At 54.4% G+C, this 12,546-nt stretch overlaps 1 protein-coding gene across 2 annotated transcripts in view; it reads left to right on the top strand.

Annotated features, from left to right (window-relative positions):
- Nucleotides 1-3,456: 3,456 nt before the first annotated feature.
- The window catches only part of SLX9 (SLX9 ribosome biogenesis factor), a 58,284-nt gene continuing 49,194 nt past the window's right edge, over nucleotides 3,457-12,546 (top strand). For both annotated transcript variants that reach the window (XM_084264722.1, XM_084264721.1), the window contains exons 1-2: nucleotides 3,457-3,589; nucleotides 4,986-5,094. In XM_084264722.1, the coding sequence (XP_084120848.1) occupies nucleotides 3,467-3,589; nucleotides 4,986-5,094 (232 nt within the window). In that variant the 5' untranslated portion in view covers nucleotides 3,457-3,466. The remainder of the gene's footprint in view (nucleotides 3,590-4,985; nucleotides 5,095-12,546) is intronic.

Below are 12,546 nucleotides of genomic sequence, written 5' to 3'. Positions count from 1 at the left end.
TTGCAGCGATCAGGGGAAGTGCACTGCTGGCAGCAGCGTTCTGAGCCCTGGCCAACCCTCTGCAGGTCAGTGTTTTTATTAGAGGAGACAGCAGAGCCCTGGGCACGTTTCAGGGCAGCTGGGTGCAGGATGCAGCTAGAGAGCACTGAAGCCATGCTTGCAAGGGGGATGGGAGCAGCCAGCACGGGGTACAGTCGGGGTGGTGCCCAGCCCAGCTTGCTGGGAAAGCCCGGGTGGCTGCAGCTGGATGCCGCAGGGTACCCTCAGCCCGGCAGCGGGTGAGCCGGGGCGGGTGAAGCTGGGAAAGCTGGTGGGGCTTCCTGCCAGTGAGGCCGGGAAGGAAGTGTGCTTGAGTGAGATGAGCTGTTGTAATGTTTTCTTTTCTGAATTGCATAAGGCCAGGCCTGGGCTGCCCTTGGGTTGTTTCAGTGGGATTGCCAAAACTGCTGTGCTCCCACTGAGCAAAGGCTGAGGGAAGGGGCAGCGGAGCTGGGACCCTCCCAGGCTGGAGCTGTGGGAGTAGAGTGGGTCTGCCCTGAGGCCTTGTGCCCAAAGCTGAAGCTCGTGGGGGTTATCCTTGTCCTTCCTGAAGTGTTCCTCACACGCTCCCTTCTCTTTGGCCTTAAGTAGACATCCACAGCAAAACACTGTAGTGATTCCCGGGGGACCCTTAATGTGTGCTCCCCCCAAGCTTATCAGTGCTTAGCCTAGTAGCTCATTAGCCTTGGCTATTTACTACATATATTAGCCAACAAGTAGCTACTCTTAAGTTGTGTCTGTGCTTTCACAAGAGCCCACAGGACAAGATGTACATGCAGAAGCGAAACAGGGCCAGAGCAGGCAGCATTAGGATGCTGCTGCCCAGCCTCTCCTGCTCACTCCCTGGGTGTGGGTTTCACCTCCTTCAGGTTTTTATCTTTGACACTTCCTGGTTTGGGAACAATGTCCATTCTTTAGAGGGTGCCTTTTTGTTTCCTGCCATTTCATTCCTCCTTGCTGCTGTTTAAACCTGCTGTAGGTGAAGGGGGAGGCATCCTTTGGAGACGTACACCCTTAGCTGTCATACTGTTTGGTGCTCCCCAGCCCATCTGTAAACATTTCAGGGGGTGAAATAGCCCTTTTCCTATTTTATTTCAGCCACCTTAAATAGTTCCGCTTTTAAATCTTATTTTTACTCAAGTGGATTTGGCTCCCTGCCCCGACTGCAGGGCTGTTGTGGTTTCTGCAGTATGTCCTTGGGTCAGCTGCGGTGGGGAGCAGGGCAGCCAGCGGTGCATCCCGCAGGGTGCTCCTGGAGCTGCTGCTTCCTGGAATTGGTCCTTCTGGTGCTCTGCACCTAAATGGTGCACACCCAACCTGCAGCAGGGTAAGGGAAGTGTTCCCAGTGGTACTTTTTATCCCTGATGATGGAAGCTCAGTCTTCCCTGGCACATCCAGGTGGCCAGCGGGTCACAGGAGGGGATTCTCCCCCTCTGCTCTGCCCTGGTCAGGCCCCACCTGGAGTATTGTGTCCAGTTCTGGGCTCCCTCGGATAAAAAAGCCAGGGATCTCCTGGAGAGAGTCCAGCGGAGGCTATGAAGATGGTTAAGGGCCTGGAGCATCTCCCCTGTGAGGAAAGGCTGAGTGAGCTGGGGCTGTTCAGCCTGGAGAAAAGAAGCCTGAGAGGGGATCTGATCAATGTTTATCAATACCTGAAGGGTGGGACACAGGGGGACATGGGCAGCCTCTTCTCAGTGTCTGTGGGGACAGGACAAGAGGTGATGGCCTCAAGTTGGAGCACAGGAAGTTCCACACTAATCTGGGGAAGAACTTCTTCCCGGTGAGGGTGAGGGAGCACTGGGACAGGCTGCCCAGGGGGTGTGGAGTCTCCTTCTCTGGAGATATTCCAGCCCCATCTGGACGCCGACCTGTGCAATATGAGCCAGGGAGCTGCTTTGGCAGGGGGTTGGACCTGATGAGCTCTCGAGGTCCCTTCCAACCCCTGTGATTCTGTGATTCTATGATCCCAGCTGCTGCCATGTTCTGGGTGAATGAGTGGTGCAAGGGAGCAGGGATTTGGGGTGGCTGCGTGATCTCCATCCTTGAGGACAGTTCTTATTTTCAACCTTCTCCTATTTGTACACTGGACCAGGGGCAGATGCCTAAAGTGGACGTGACATCTTCCAAGCAGCACTGCCCTCCCAGGGACCTCTCCCCACATTTCCCTGTGTCCCTGGTACTCACAGAATCACAGAACGTTAGGGGTTGGAAGGGACCTCGAAAAATCCTCTCGTCCAGTCCCCATGAGGAGGGCCACAACAGTGGCACAGCTTTCCGTGCACTCCCATGCTGCCCATGCCAGCCCACACTCAGTAACTGGGTGGGAGTGACTGCTGCCCAGGAGATGGGACTCATCCATGCCGGTCTTCCCCTGGGGAGCAGCTCGGCTTCCCCTGGCTTCTCATCCTCTGGCACCTTCCTGCTCATCTGTCTGCAAGCAAGGGCTGAACAAGGGACCTGGGGAGATGGAAAAGGAACTTCAGCTGGTGTAGAGAAGTATGTAGCAAGAGGTTTGCATCGCTTTGAGAAACCGGTTACCAGTGAACACATTTGTCATCGTGGTTTTGCAATTTTTTTTTTTTTTAAAAATTACTTTTTAAGGCTAAAAAAAAAAAAAAGTAGAAAAACGCTACCCAGAGTACCCCCAAAGTGAGGGTGGGGGCGTGGGTCCCTGGGGCTGCTCCCCAACAGCAGGCCCAGAGAGGCAAGAGCACAGGCAGAGAAAGGCCAGCTGGAAAACATAAGATGCCTCAACCGTGGAGCTACCCACCAGGCTTTTTAGGAGCAAACCCACCATGGTTCCCAAAGCTGGAGCTCTTTATTCCCTGGGGGGAGAAGCGGCTTTATGTGTCACCCCCTTGCAGGTGTGGGAGGGCGCAGTGAGGGCCATGGCCACTGTCAAGGGGGCTCTACCTGGGCCCACGGCTGCACCGGCACACACGTGCTCGGGCTCCACGGGCACTCAAGGGGCACTTTCTGCCAGTGTAACTATGGAGAGGGTGTCTGGGAGGGAGCTCCAGAGCCTGGCTCATCTGGCCTACCACTGCTACAGGGCTCTGGTTAACCAGGCACACCGACCGCACACCCAAGGTGAGCCGAGGTTAACCCAGGCACACCACACACCCTCCGGCCCTTTCCAGAGCCACCTCCGGCCGGGCCGTTAACCCCCGGGCTGCTTATCAGCACCGGGGGCCGTAGGACGGCGGCTTCGGAGAGCCATCGTTAGGCTTCAGAGTTAACGGCGGCGAGGCTGGGCTGCGGCTGCCGCCCCGAAGGCCCTTCCCCGGCCCTGCCCGCCGCCGGGAGCCAACCGGCAGGGCCCGCCCGAGCGGGGGCGGCCCCGAGTGGCGGGCGGGGTGGGGGGGGATGTGGGGAGACACGCGGCACAGGCCGGCCCGCCCCCTTCCGCCGCGCAGGGCTGCCCGCCATGGTGGGGAAGGCGAAGCGTCCGCGGCTCCACCGCGCCGCCCCCCGGCCCTGGCCCGCCCGGGATCCGCCACCGCTGCTCCCCGAGCCCGGCCTCGCCGGCTGGAGCACGGCGGCCAGCAAGGTAGCTGTGTGCGGGGGTGAGCGGGCAGCGCTCCGCCTCCCGCGGTCACGGCCCGTCACGGGCGGGTGGGGAAGGGAGCCGAGGGAGCGTGGGGAGCTTCAGGGCTCCGGCCGCGGCGGTGGGGCGGCTGTGGCAGCCGCCACGGCGTCCCTGGGCCGTCGGGCTGCGGGAGGCCCGGCTCGGCCGGCGGCGGGGGTGGTACCGGCAGGCGTTGGGAACGGAGGGGTCAGGGGCTGCCGGCTCAGTTCGCAGCGGTTCCCTCTGGCGCCCGGTTCAGGCAGGCGCAGAGGAACTTTCGGATCCTTGAGATTCAGGCCGTTTCTGGTTGCATGGAAGCCCAGGCCTGTGTGGGTGGGAAGGGCTCTTGGAGACCCCCCAGTGCCTCCCTGACATGTGCAGGGACACCCTCCCCAGCCCAGGGTGCCCCAAGCCCCATCCAACCTGCCCTTGAACCCTGCCAGGGATCCAGGGGCAGCCCCAGCTTCTCTGAGCACCCTGTGCCAGGGCCTCCCCCCTCCCAGGAAGGATTTCTGTCTCCCAGCCCCTCTCTAGCTGCCCTCCTGCAGCTGAAGGCCGTTGCCCTGGGCCTGGCCCTCCCTGCCCTCAGCACCAGCCCTTCTCCAGCTCTCCTGGAGCCTCTGGAGGGATGGGAAGGGGCTCGCAGCTCTCCCCAGAAGCAGCTTTCTCTTTTCCAGGCCTAGCCTGCCTTCCAGAGGTTGCTTCACCAGCTGTGCTATTAATCCGCAGTGCAGGTGAAAGCTGGGTGCTGCCCCCTCGCAGCAAGGACACGGAACAGTAAATGGTTTTCGTGCACCTGCGGCTTCCCTGGTGAGGAGGAGGAGGGAACAGGCCGTGCCACATACAGCTGGTTTTACACACTATAAAGTTGTGCCCGAGTGCTGGGAGATACTGCTGGCTAAAACAGTAAGAGAAGCTACTGGAAAGCTTGGGACTTAGGAAGGTAGTGTGTGCTTCAAGGGCCTAGATGCTGAAGGTTTTTAAGTTGCTAGTAGATCTGCCTAATGCCCATCAATGTAGGACCTTATCTGTATTGTTACATACCTGTAATAAATCCGTCTTTCCCTAAGGATGCTGTTCACAGTTCTCCCTGTATTCACTTGAGTGAGGCAAGAACTCCATTCACTTGAGTTGAGTTCAGGTAGAAATCTGTCAGAACAGTCCATAGCATGACTTTGAGAAACCCCCTTCTGTGTGGGGTAAGGGGGGGGGGGGGTGGCAGGCCAGCGGGGCAACTTGCCTACCAATGCCTGACTGTGAGAAACACCCACGCCTACTGCCAGGCCCTGCACCCTGCCTGATGGTGCTGGCTGGCAGCTGGTGCTGACTCACTGCTGCTGGTGGTGGTTGTGCTGACTTCATGTTTCTTTTGGGTAAGGGCTGGGACCTTGCATCTTCTGGTGTCTTTTCCGGGCTGAAGATTGACCCTGATACTCTAGTAAAGAAGCTTGACTTGGACTCCAGAAGCGTCATCTCCACCAGAACAGGTTTGTCACTTGCTTTGAATGAGCACCACCTCAGGTTGTAAGCAAAGACACTGGGGACTGAATCTGCAGAACAAACACGGGGACTTAAGCCCAACCAGCTTCCTGGGTGCCTGCAGGGGCTTTGCAAAGTGCCTTTTGTTTTGGGTTGGAGGCAGCAGAAAGGCATGTGCACGCTTAGGCTTCTGCCAGGCGGCTGGAGCTCACGCGTGTGGGGATGGTGTTCCAGGCAGTGGCCCGGGGCACAGGGTATGTTTCTAGCCTGCTGGTGGTTGCTTCTACCATCTCAAGCACATATCACTTGTCTGTGGGAGCGTTATGGAGCAGCTCATACCCTCCCATACACAATGCTGCCCCTGACCCTTCAGGCCCAGGGAAGATCTCTTGGTAATATTCTTGAAACAGTTGTTGATGACACATAAGGCTTGAAAGACCTTCAGGAGAATGAGCAAGAGCCATATACTAGTCTGAACATTGCAGATGTAGTCAAAGCTTTTAAAAGATGCTGTACCAAGCCTAAAGGAAAAAGCGGGAGAGAAAGCATCCCCCCTTGTCTTCCTCATAAATTGAGTGTGATTATTAAATAATGCTAAGATACGTTGCCCAATAGATGGAAATGACTGAAATGCCATGTAGAAATACCCTCTGAGGCTCCCAAACGCAGATAATATCTCATCATAAATAAATATCACACAGTATAACAGAGAACTGACTGCCCTCCCCGAGGTGATAAGCAATCTAGCAGGGATTGCGTAAAGGGGGTGTGGGTTCATATACCAGAGCCAGGTGATGAAACAAAACATTGTGTTTGTCATCACCTCTTTGAACAACACAATAAAACTTTATCTTAGCTTTTTAACACAATTTGGTCAGATCTTACCCTTATTCCAACTCTTTGGGCCCCATGCTGGGCACCAAAAAGGGCTATGGTGGTTCAGCCCCAAGCAGTGGCTGAGCACTACATGCCACTTGCTCAGTCTCTGAGTAGAGACAGACAGAGCCTGTAGGTTGGGATAAGGACAGTTACTGACAAAAGCACTGTGAAAAGGGGAACAATAGTAGCCCCTGGCAAATTAACGCCCACACCCAGTGATAACACAGAGTACCTTACACAACACAAGGACCAACCCAACACCCCATCCACAGGCTGCCCTGGAGGCACCCAGAAACACCCCTCTCTGACCAGCCCCTTTATGGGGCAGTGATGTTATGTGATGTGGAAACAGCCCAGGAGAACTCAGCTCCCCAGGGCTGGCTGCTTGGGGAGGTTGACTCTGGCCTGGCCAGAACCAGGACAGATGTCCTCAGGCAGCCAGAGGTGTGTGGGATGTCCCCATGCCTGTGAGATGTCCTCAGGCAGCCAGAGGTGTGTGGGATGTCCCCACGCCTGTGAGATGGGGAACTCCGCTCCCCAGGGCTGGCTGCTTGGGGAGGTTGACTCTGGCCTGGCCAGAACCAGGACAGATGTCCTCAGGCAGCCAGAGGTGTGTGGGATGTCCCCACGCCTGTGAGATGTCCTCACACAGCCAGAGGAGTGTGGGTTGTCCTCATGTGACCAGAGGCTCCTGGTCACCAGTGACTGAGGGGAACAGCAGAGCCCTGCACTGACCAGATCTCTGGATTTCCTCTGTGGAGCTTTTGCCTCACCAGCAGCTGCCACCTCTGCCCCGATGTTTTGTCAGCAGGTTGCTTGTTGGGTCTCAGCAGTGCTTTGCCTGCCCTCTCCTCCTGTCCTTGGTTCTTGCTGGGTCCCTGGCTCAGGACCTGGGCAGGAGAGCCCTGCTTACCAGGGAATACCAACAGGAGAGTTGGAACTGGGAGGTGGTGGGGAAGGTTTTTGTTTTCAGCACTCCTTCTAGCTACTCAGTGGCAGACAGGGCTTTGCATCAGAAAACCAGGTTTCACCTCTGCTGATGGCACAGCAGTCTGTCCTGGGGCAGAAGATGTGGTGACACCCAGATAGACTTTCTTTGCAAGCTAAGTGAGTTTCTTCTCGCCTGCAGCGACTTGGTTTTGTATGTTCAGGGCTTCAAACACACCCAGTAACCGCCGCTCTGGTTTAATCGTGCAGGCTGCTGCCCCCCACCCCTGTGGGATGGGGGGGAGAAGCGAAAGCAAAGTAAAACTTGTGGGTTGAGATAAAAGCAGCTTAATAGGGCAGAAAAAGGAGAGGAAAATAACAGTGATAGAAGGCTATGCAGAGCAGTGCATAACACAGTTGCTTATGAACGGCTGACCAATGCCCAGGTAGTTCCTGAGCTGCAGCCCTCCCGGCCCAACTCCTCCAGCTTGTATACAGATAATGATGCTGTGTGGTATGGAATATCCCTGTGGCCAGCCTGGGCCAGCTGTCTGGGCTGTGCCCCCCCTCCAGCTCCCTGTGCTCCCCTGGGAAGGCTCACACCTCCTCAGCAGGGCTTAGGGAAGCTGAAAAGTCCTTGACTCGATTGTAAGCACTGCTTAGCAACAGCTCAACATCAGCGCCTTATCAGCAGTATTGTCATACCAGATCCACAGCGCTGGGTAGCACGCCCAGGACTGAGGAGAGACTGGCTGGCTGGAACCAGGCTACTAGCCGCGGGCCAGTGGTTGCCCTGAGCTCCAGTGAGCTGTAGCAGCCATGGCTTATGGGAGGGGATGGGAAGGTTGTCTGAGAACACATCTGCTGGAGATGCCTTCTGCACAGGAACCTGTTCTGAGCGTGCTGAGCTCCTTGTGGGTACCTCTCCTGGGAAGGGGACATGTGTGTGTGTGCGTGTGAGCACAGCCGCCTCTCTCATTAGAGCAGACAGCCCGTTACTGAGGGCTGACAGCCTGCAACCCGCGCCGGCTGCAGCTGCACATGTCTGGTTTATAAATAGAGCCGCGCTGCTGGTCTGCGAGCGGTGCTGATGCTGCAGATGTGTGGTGCCTGACTGTGTGCAGCCCTCTGGGGGCAGCGGGCTGGCTTCCTGCAGGCACCCATGCTGACCCTGGTGCTTTGTGCTCCCTGCATGCTTTCAGAGCCATCAGCTAAAAATAGCTGCTGGTTTGGGGGGCTTGAAACTGCGAGGCAAAAAAAGGGGGTTGATTTATTCATTTAATCTTCCCAAGCTGCTGTGACTTTTTCTTCTTTTCATTATGGAAATCAATTCATTTTTGGGAGTTAATTCAGTGAACTGTAACTAGGCTGTGCATACAATGTCAGATACCCCACTGTTAGAACAGAGAGTCAAGGCGGACAAGGGCGAATGGGTTAAAATGGGAAGGGGTGAGATTTAGAGTGGATGTTAGGAAGGAATTCCTCCCTCTGAGGGTGGTGAGGCCCCGGCACAGGGTGCCCAGGGAGGTGGTGGCTGCCCCCTCCCTGGAGGTGTCCAAGGCTGGACTGGATGGGGTGTTGAGCAGCCTGGTCTAGTTGGGACTTGATGATCTTTAAGGCCCCCTTCCAGCCCAGACCATTCTGTGGTTCTGTGATTCTGTGCTTTGTCTCCTGGGATCTCTGGTCAACTGAGAGCCTGTTCAGCAGGAAATTCAGCTTGATTCCTTCCTCCCACCCCCCTTAGCTCAGCGCACAGGGCAGGAGGGGAGGATTCTCCTACACACTGTTATTTTAAGATTTAGTAGCAAGACAAAAAAAGTGTTTCTCTCCCACTTGCTTTTCAAGCTCCAAGAAGGTCAAGTTGGCAGACTGTTGGTAGGCTTGCTCTCTCTCTCTCTTTCTCTTGTGCCTTTTGCAGCTGAAGATATTTGTTTTCTGCCAGGGATGCTGCGTGGCAGTTGGAAAAAGCTCAGTACACTTGTCCTCCCCATGTGTCTGTGTGCCTCCTGCTACCCAAGGATGCTTCACGTGATCTAAGATTGCCGGTGTCTCTGTGTTTTGTGTTACAATCTGGCCCTGTGAAAGTCAGGAGGTGTGGGCTGAAAGGGACCTGCAGGCCATGAGGGAGGGCTTACAGGCCTTGGACCTGGCAGGAAACTGCTGGGCTTTGGCCCCGTTATTTTTAGACCCCTATGCTTTTGGAGATGAGGTTCCCAGAAAGCCAGCCTCAGACTCCATAGCTGTGCTTCCATGGTCAAAGGTGCCACGACGCCTGTCGCGACGAGAGGGAAGGATGCAGCCAGCCAATAAGATTGATAAAGCAAGCTTCAACTTTATTGCAAGCACACCCTTCCTTTTATACTATTCCTACCACGTGTTATACTTGTATTCTAATTGGCTCTTAACTAAAAGTTACATTTACAATACTCCACCCATCTTGTAGCCTGGGAATCATGTCTCTTTCTCAGTCCCAGGAACACTGAATCCTTATCACACCTCCTGCTCCCACATCTTGTGACCTTGCTGTATGATGCACAAGAATATGCTGACCAATTGTTGACCCTTCTGTTCTCACCAAGACGGTGTGGGGACTGGTCTTACTAAGCTACACAGGTGACTGCTTGTACAACTGCTCCATAGGCTCATGGCCTTGCTTCTCAAGCCATTCTGCAACAAAAGGTATCTACACAAGGTGTTTCTGGGTAAAGCATTTGACCTTCCTACTACTATTCTGCCTCTGTTACTTTCTCCACAAAAGGTATCTACACAAGGTGTTTCTGGGTAAAGCATTTGACCTTCCTACTACTATTCTGTCTCTGTTACTTTCTCCACTTGAGCTTTCACATTTTGGCTATGGACTTGAAGTAGAGGACCCAGCTTTTGTCTTGTCAGAGCCCCAGAACCAAAGCTATGTGAGCTCCAGAAGGGGAGCTGGCCCAGAAGGATACAGGGGGTTGTGAGGTTGCTTGTTGCTGGACAAGTAAGGAAGAAGAGATGGGGATGCTGGCTTGCTGCTCCACCTATCAGCACCCCCCTCACTGTTAAAGAGGGGATAGTGGCTGCCTGGATCAGTGGAAGAGACCTGGAAAGCCTGGTCTCCTCATAGCAGATGTTCCAGGACCAGTTTGAGTGGTGTGTAGGGGGGAAGAGCCAGCCAGGCCTGCTCTGGTGGAGCTGTCTGGAAGACTTTGGGGGTTTTGGAGCTCCCTTCTGTTCTGCTCAATCTGGGATGAGTAGGTGACTGTGATGGTGCATCTTCAGCTGGCTACTTCCCTCAGGTTCCTTGGCCTCCCTCTCTGCTTTCTATACCTAGGATGTACTTTCTGGCTCCTCACTTTTCTCTGTCCATCCGCTGCCTATTTGACATGCTTGTGTGACTCCTTCCTCTCACCCACATGGCCTGAGCACTCAGGGCAGTGTTCTTTACCTTTGTCCATCTCTAAAAGTTTCTATGCTCGTAAGAAAATACTCTGCTTTATTTTCTCTGGAGAAGATGAGGTGATGCTTGGTTCCTGTCATCTTTGCATTGTAGCAGAAGGAGTTTAAAGAGGTGATTGTTAGTCCAGCAGCTGGAGCAAAGGTGTTTCACACCACTTGTAGGTTCCTGTGCCCTGCCATATGCCAACTCTTCTGAGTGCCGTCGATTTGGGAGGTGATGGAGAGCTGAAGATGCAAGCTGCAAGTGCTTCTTTAAAGCCTCAGATGCTGTTGTTTGTTGGGGCTAACATCTGTAGTGAGGATCATCTCTTCCAGCCTGCCCTGAACAGGGTTTTTTGTCAGGGTTTGTGTTCAGCTTGGTTGTCAGGGAGGATGATTGCTGTCTGCTTATGTTCCTGGTTCCTAAGGCAGGTTTCAAGAAGCCTTGTCATCATTCAAAGCATCCTGCAGAAGGATGGGAGTGTGGGGAGGTGTCTAAGCCTGGGCCTTGGGTGTGGCAAGGGGAAAGGCTGCCTGAACTGTGGGGCTCTAACAAAGGCAGGCAGCTTGGCTTGGGCAGGAGGTGATGCTTTGGATGCACTGAATTATTTGTAGTACTCATAAAATCAGCTCATAGTGGCAAATTAAAGCTAGCCCTTGTGGGCTGAGTTTTCACACCGTGCTTCATCCCGTGGGTCTGGTCTCTTCCAATTCAAATCTATTTTGAGGAGGAGCTTGAATTTGAGTTATAGTTTAGAAGTTGTCAGCTTGGAGCTCAACAGTGGTCAAAAAAAAAAGAAAAGCAAACTTTCCTCATTTACATAGGAAGAGAATGACCCAGAGAGCCTTGTTAAGCTTCATAAACCAATCCTTGGTGCAGGCAGCTGTCTACTGCTCTCATCTCAGAAAAGATGGAGCAGCCCAGCAGAGATTCAGAGGAAGGCAGCAAGGTTGCTCAGGGGCCTGGGATGCCCATGGAGTTGTTCCTGAATCAAAACACTGGGCAGGGGGAAGTCAGCAAGGCAGGGGGTAATGGAAGCCTGGAACTGCGTGCAGCCGTCCACTCTCCCTTCCACCTGGGAGAAGCAATGGCAATAAATGATAGGCACACTCCAACAAGGCATTTTGTGTCTCAATGTGGTGAATTCAGTTCTGGGCTCTGTGTCTGTGTGTGATGTGGATGCCAGACACCTCTGTGAGTTCAGCAAGGAGCAGTGCAGATGGATGGAGAGGGGTGACAGGGTTTCTTCATGCAAGGGCTCGTTGGGTTCAGGATGCGCAGGTGAGGTGTGTTGATTCTGCTCTTGGTAGGTCTTAGGTGGGAAAAGGGAGGAATATCAAGGCTTGGAAATGGGTGGTAGTGTTGCAGCAGGACTGGAGGCAGGCTTCTGCCACCACTGGGTGGTGGTCCTAAATCCAAGGACGTCCCTGTGCATGGTGCAGAGAGGCAGTCAGGGGACTGTGTGGTGGCTCAGGCCACCAAGATGTGCAGGGAGGGCACACAGGCTGTCACCAGGACCATGTGGGACAGCTGGGGCAAGAGGATGGTCTGGACTGTGGCCATGGGGCTGTGTGATCTGCTAGGGGCTAACAAAACAGCAGAGCACAGTGACATCCATGTGACGAAAAGCTTCATGTGAAGACCTGCTTTGATGTGCTGGAGCCAGAGGGATGCGGTCCTACAGGAAACAAGCCACCACCCTGCTGAGATGTGGGGGCTGTTGTCTGTAGACCCCAACTAGAGAGGAGACCTCTCTCTCTACTGTTTCCACCCCTTAGTTTTCATCGATGCATTAAGTGACCAACTTTTGGTGCTTTTTGGCTGTGGTTGTTCTGCGGGGACGGGGAGGAGCACGGTACATAAACCAACAAGTTCAGCACTGACAGCAGGGCTGGCCTTTCGGTTAACACCAGCAGTCATGTGTGCCTTCACAGGAGGGTGCTGGGGCTGAAAGGGGATGGGAAGAGGGCTTTTTTGGAAGAAGAAGCTGCTGCTGCTGGTGGTGGTTCTTGTCAACTGAAGGCACTGTTTTTCTGAGGATTCCTGCTGCAACTGGTGGAGACAGGGTGCTTGGGCAGAGCATCTGCTGCTGGCTGGTGATGGTCTCATTGCTTCCCTTAGATAGAAAGCTGATTCAGTATGCTGCTTGTGATTGGTGTGAGGTACCAGATTAGGCTGCTCTGGTATCTGTAGTTCTTGCAGCATGAGAAGGAAAGGGTGGAACTAATGAAAAATG

This window comes from Gallinula chloropus (assembly GCF_964237585.1).
Source record: "Gallinula chloropus genome assembly, chromosome: 5".
NCBI lineage: Eukaryota > Metazoa > Chordata > Aves > Gruiformes > Rallidae > Gallinula > Gallinula chloropus.
Note: the sequence above shows the minus strand (reverse complement) of the source record. Positions and strands in the feature narration are given on the sequence as shown.